This window comes from Alligator sinensis, unplaced genomic scaffold (genome assembly GCF_000455745.1).
Source record: "Alligator sinensis unplaced genomic scaffold, ASM45574v1 scaffold1155_1, whole genome shotgun sequence".
NCBI classification, from domain to species: Eukaryota; Metazoa; Chordata; order Crocodylia; family Alligatoridae; genus Alligator; species Alligator sinensis.
In genome coordinates, this window is record NW_005842861.1 from 236,402 (window position 1) to 242,739 (window position 6,338).

General features: G+C 44.2%; 1 protein-coding gene across 5 annotated transcripts in view; it reads right to left on the reverse strand.

The window, feature by feature from the left end:
- The window catches only part of PDE3A (phosphodiesterase 3A), a 261,580-nt gene that overhangs the window by 56,455 nt on the left and 198,787 nt on the right, over window positions 1-6,338 (reverse strand). For all 5 annotated transcript variants that reach the window (XM_025191809.1, XM_025191810.1, XM_014525673.2 and 2 more), the window contains one exon: window positions 2,131-2,391. In XM_025191809.1, the coding sequence (XP_025047594.1) occupies window positions 2,131-2,391 (261 nt within the window). The remainder of the gene's footprint in view (window positions 1-2,130; window positions 2,392-6,338) is intronic.

The window sequence follows — 6,338 nt, forward strand, 5'->3', positions numbered from 1 at the left end:
TACCAGAATTTTTCAAATTAAGGGCTACCAGAATTTTTCCCTTGCCCCGTTTTGCATATAGTTTTGTTTTAATTAAAATAATAACAACTAAAAATTAGCTGGACACAAACCTGGGCATACAAATAATCAATTCAAATAGTTAAAGTTACAAAGTACTGAGTACAAGGTCATACAACCTGAAGTGGTAGAAACTTTTACTAACCAAATCTATCAGCACCACCTGTTTCACAGAGTGGAGTTGATCCATGTGCATTTTATTATTTTTTTTAAACTATTTAAATATTCATATTAGACTGCTGCTTTATGCCTGGTCCATTTGGTTTGTGTGAATGCCTGTACCCCAAAGCACAATGCTTGCCACTCTGTATTGATTTTTTCTATTCCCATTAAAGTAATTCTAAAGCTCTGGTTAAGTGAATGAAACACACTCAGAGTCCTGTCCAAGCGTAAAAAAAATATTATCAATCACCTCTATAATCACAGGCCGCAGAAATTATTTGTACAGGATAAGTACAAGAAAATGCGCTTCACAATTAGTTCCTACTAGCAAGTTTTATGTTCTTGTTTTACCAGAGAAATTAACAAATTGTTTAGAAGTTAGAATGGACAACCTGGGCAGTTTCGAATATTTTCAGGGTGACTGGAGAGTTTTTTTTGTTTTATTTTTAACCTGCTAACTTTTGTTAACAGGTGGAGAAGCAGGGAATAAACTGCATTGGTTAGTTTCCTCTACTTTTGTTTGCTGTGCTTTCAAACACAGCTCATCCAATCAATCTTTACCAAATCTCCCATTATTTCCATTTTTCAGTGTGGGGACACTGATACACGTTGGAATCTGCTGGAGCACAGTAATTACCGTGATCCAGCAGACTTGGTTAATTGAGTCTGCTCCAACATGCTGTAATTATGGTGCACTGGAGCAGCCTTGTTACATATGTATAGGTGCCTATACTGTGTGCAATACTGACTTGCATGGTATTTTTTTCACAGAAAAGTAGGGATGGAAGGGACCTCACAGTAATTACCGAATTTTTTTCAGGTGGACAAATGGGTCACAGAAGCCTTGATCCAAAGCTTATGGTGGTCTATTTTTGTCTAGCCAGGTGGCTCAATGGCTCAATATCTAGTTGGAAGGAAGTCTCAAGTGCGGTTCCCCATGGATCTGTCCGGGTCTGATGTTGTTTAAGGTCTTCATTAATGATTTAGACAATTGGATTGAGTACAGGCTAGTTGCAGATACTCTGTAGGGTAGGGCTAGGATCCAGAATGACTTGGATAGACTGAAGAAACAGTCTGCAGTCAACCAGATGAGATTCATCAAGAACAAGTGCAAAGTCCTGCAACTGGGACAGAATAATCGCATGTACAAATACAGACTTATGAATGACTGGCTAGGCTGCAATACTGCAGAGATGGACTGGGGGCTACAGTTGAGTTGTAAGTTGAATATGAGCCAACAGTGTGCTCTTGCTGAAAAAAAAAGCCAACAACATACTAGGTCATATTAACAGAAGAATCACTTATAAATCAAGGGAAGTAATTCTTCTGCTCTATTTAGCACAGGTGAGGCCTCACTTGGAGTACTGTGTCGTTTTGGGCCCCACACCTCAGGGATATGGACAGATTGGAAAGGATGCAGTGTGGAGCAACAAAAAAGATTAGTGATCTGGGAAGCAAAACTTATGAGGAAAGGCTAAAAGAGCTAGGGTTATTTAGCGTGAAGAAGAGAAGGCCAAGGGGGAATTTGATAACAGGAAGGAAATAGGCTTTTCTCTGTGGTCATAAGGAACAGGACTAGGAACAATGGCCTGAGGCTGAAGTGGAAGAAATTTGGGTTGGAAGTTAGGAGGAACCTTCCAATTATGAGGGTGGTCGAGCATTGGACCAGGCTACCTATAGAAATTGTGGAGTTTCTCTATCCTTGTAAATTTTCAAGAGCAGGTTCAACCAACTTGCGTGAGATGGTTTAGTTCAGGATGATCCTGCCTTGAGAAGGAGAATGGACTAGATGACCTTGTGAGGTCCCTTCCATCCCTACTTTTCTGTGATTCCATAAGGTGGAGTTGATGGAGTCAAATTTTAGTAATCAGAATACAATGACTTTGACAGCCAACACAGAGAAGTACATACCTTGGGTATAGCCAGTTTTTCTCCTTTTTCTGGACATTCTTCTGAGTCAGAGCAAGTATAGTTCTCACTGAATGACACCAAAGGGTTGACTCTTGGCTTATGAATAGCCTGGAATGTTAACTGTGTATTAAGCAGATTGCTCACTGTTCTCAGGGAAGTACACACATTGGGTGGCAATGAGGGATCTGCCAACAGGTCTGTAATGAGCCCATGCGCTTCTCCCATGACAGCAATATCCACTGTAATACTGGTGCCTGATGACTGAAAAAGAGAAACAAAACAGTGGATGTGATACTATGGCTGTGCTCCCAATACCAAATGACCACATGTTCCATTAAATCAATGCCCTTACAGTGAAAATCATCAGTATATGTAATTTGTTATTTGTAACTGAGAAAATTAATACAGATTAATTAAGATAACATAAATTATTCTCAACAGCTTAATCATTGGGTCCACTTCACACTGCAAAATATGCTTGGAAATGTATCACATACAGTTGTCAGCAATTTCACAGGTTTTAGAACATTCAGAAAGCAGATATGGCATTATCAGAAATCATTAACAAAGGAGAACGTGTTAGACAACAATACAGAAATTCAAATAAAGATGAGATGTCATTCATATACTGCAGTTTAGCCACAAGTTATTGGGCTCAATACAGGAATTATAGAATGAAATTCAATGGCAGAGACTACCAACCTTTCTGGCCTCGAAAATGTAGTAGTTTATTCATTAATATGTAAGTACATACTAATAACATTTATATATTTAAAAATTATTATTCAAGAAAAAAAGAAGAGCTGCACCTTCAGTAATGGCAAAGTAATATATATTTATGGATCAATGATCTATAACTTGCAGTTGACAACTAATGATACTGTCTTAAAAAACTGAAGAACTGCAATGTATAATGGAATAAATTATATGAAGAAAAGAAGAGTAGGCTTTGATTAATAAGCAAAATACACCAAAAGTAAAGTAGAAAATATGTCTTCCATCATCTCTAACCTACTGACAGAGCAGTGACATTTCCAGGTCAAAATTTTAATCAGGTCTTTATAAATCACTGTAATTGCCACATGACATCATCAATTAAAGGCATTCTTGAATGTGACCCTCAATGCTTTGCTTCTTTTGCTAGGCTGTTAAATGAATCCTACTGTTACTGCTTTGGAGCTTCCTACTGGGATAGCATCCAAAATTTTTATACGTAAATACATATATTCATGTGCACAAACCCACACCCCCATCTATATGAACATATACTAAACTCTGATAGAATCTCAATGGTCATCCTTTTTGGAAGTGTTACTGTGTCAATTTGACAGTTGTAAGTAGCATATAAGTTTGAGATGAAGAACCATTTATTTTACACTGATTTACTTGTGTATTTCTCACTTCAGTGAAGTAAGCAGGTCTGACTCAACAGGCTAAAGATACTGATTTTTTGCAAAGCAGTCACAATCTCAGCTTTACTACTCGTGAAGAGCAGTAACTGAACAAAAAAGGGTTTGTCCAGTTGAACAGAGCTGACATCTGGAACATGACCAGAGGAACAGCATATGGCTGAGTGACCTAATAATTTGGCAGCTCCAGGCACCCTTAAGTCTACTAGTAAGTATTGCAATATATATTAGCATCAGGTTATCTCAAGTTACATGACAGCTGATCATGGGCAGATCCAGGATTTACTAAAGGTGGGGTATGGTGCACCCACTCTGACTATGGGGGGACAGGGGCAAGGTGTAGCCAGAGCTTCCAGGTTGGTGGAGTACATCAGGGAACCAGGCAGGAAGCATGCATCTAACCACCAATGCCCTGACACCCACTGTTGCTGTCCCCAGCTGGCTAAGGGGTAGAGGGCATGGAGCTACTCCTGCTCGACTCCAGTTGTGCAGGGGGGCTGGATTCATTCTGGGACAGTGACAGCTGCAGTTTTGTCCTTCCAGCCCCTGCTCTCTACAGACTCCCCTTACCCACCAACTGGTCAGGAACAGGAACTGGAAGGAGCAAGTTGCAAGCCACTGTTGCTGTCCCTAGCTGCGCCCAGATTACCACACAGCCTGCCGCTGTGGCCAGAACAGGTCAGAAGTAGCTCTGGGACTCTGCCTGTGCCTGTGTCAGCTGGCAACAGAGGTGGTGGTGTGCAGCTTCAATCTTCCAGCACCTTCTCCCAGTCAGTGGGGGACACCTTTGGGGGACAGATGGGCAGGGGGCAGGTGCTGAAAGGAGGAACCTGTACAGAGATGCGGCTGTCTCCTGCTAAACCTGGCACCCCACACAGCTGCAGCCTGTGGCTAAAGCAGGGCAGAAGTAGCCCTGGGGGTTCCCCCTGTACATATCAGCTGGGAACAGCAGTGGCAGCAGCTGAAGAGGGGTGCATCTGTACTTCTGCAAACCTCCTGAATCCATTCATGAGTCAGTCCAGGGCAGGAGACCCAGGACAAAGGAAATGCAAGGAAGTCACACATTTTATAAATTTTCTGTATTTGTACTAATAAAATACGATGAGACAAAAATGCCCAGAATTATTGGAATTTCATAAACTGACTGCGTACATACAGAGTAATATTCATCCCCCACTCCCTCCCTACCTCCATTCAATGTGAATTTATAGCATCTGCCAAAGGTATATACATAAGTCCTGTATATTATGTAGCTTTTTTTTTTTAATAAGAAAACATCACAGCAACTCTTACTATTAAATTATCTACACCTTGATATTTTGTGAAGTTCTACATATTGCACTTCTTCACAGAAGTAAAGATACGTTTCATGCTACTTCAGTAATAAGTGTAAAAAAAGAATAACGATAACTCTTGTACTTCTTTGTTTTTGGTTCTAAGGAGTAAATTGTGCAATCCTTAGACCTGCCTCTACACCTACAGGTAAAGAGGCAATTGGATCCAATGTGTGATCCACACAATCGTGCTTCCTGCCATACCACATGTGCATAGCAGGAGGTGTGACTGCACATTAGATCCAATTGTACCTTATTGTGAGTGTAGGGGGAGCCTGATCCTGGGCTTCCCTTGCATCAGCAAGAAGCAGGCACCCTTTTGCTGAGGGGGCTCCCAGTCTTGGGGGCCATGTGCAGCTGGGACCAAGAGTCCCTGCACCTGATAGGCTCCGAGTCCTGGCTGAGCCTCATGTGAGGTGCAGCTGGGACCCACAGCCCCAGCAGGTACAGGAATCTTGGTCCTGGCTGATCCCAGGAATTTCACACACTGCCAAGCTTTGGGGATCATGGCTGCCATCTTCCCCAGGGCTGAAGGTTTCACGATGGGCATGATATACCCCTGGAGCTGGGAGCCCTATTGGCTGATGGGGCTCTCAGCTACAAGGGAGACCCTGTCACACATGCAAATTAAAGCTTAATAACAACCAGCTATAAAGTTAATACACATTTTTGAGGCCTAATTGTATAGCTTGTTGCCATAGGCGCTGGAAGGGGGGGCGCTAACAGGGCTCAGCCTCTCAAATGCGGGGAAGCAGTAGGGCCACAAGGCAGCCCAGCTGAGAGCTTCTGGTGGCTGCAGCAGGGGTGGAGAGGGAATGGGGCTAGGGGAGGGGCAGGAATGGCAGAGCCAATGGGGTGCAGGACTGAGCCGTAAACAGCTTGTATGTGGGGTGCAGCTCTTGATGCTACACACACCCTGGATCTCTGTGTGCCCCTGGATCTGCGTGGGGCAGGGCAACCTGCCACTGGGGGCTGGGGCCGGGGCTATACCAGACTCTTCTCACTGGGGGGGAGGCAGTCTGGGCTGTGGTGGATGGTGGCATTGCTGGGAGGGGGCTATGGGGGGGGGGCTGCAGCCACCCCAGAATTCACCATAGCCCACCCAACCCCCCTTCCCAGGGCCACTGCCGCCTGCTGTGAGCACAGCCCAGCTCCTCCATCTGGAAGAGCCTGGTGCAGCCCCATCCCCAGCCTGCAGCAGCAGTCTGCCCTGCCCACCTTGGACTCCCAGGACTTGTACAGCAGCAGGAGTCACCACCCTCTCCCCGCACCCCCCCAAATGAGCCACGGCCTTGTCCCTTGCCCCGTCCCAGCTGTGCAGGGCCTGCTTCAGCAGCATCAGTGTTATTATAATCATTATTATTATTATGAACAATGATGATTCGGGGTGGAGCAGGTGCAGGGCTCCCGGGGGCTTTGTCTCCTCCAGAGCAGCTGAGGCTGGCCCCACTCTGGCCCCCAGCTC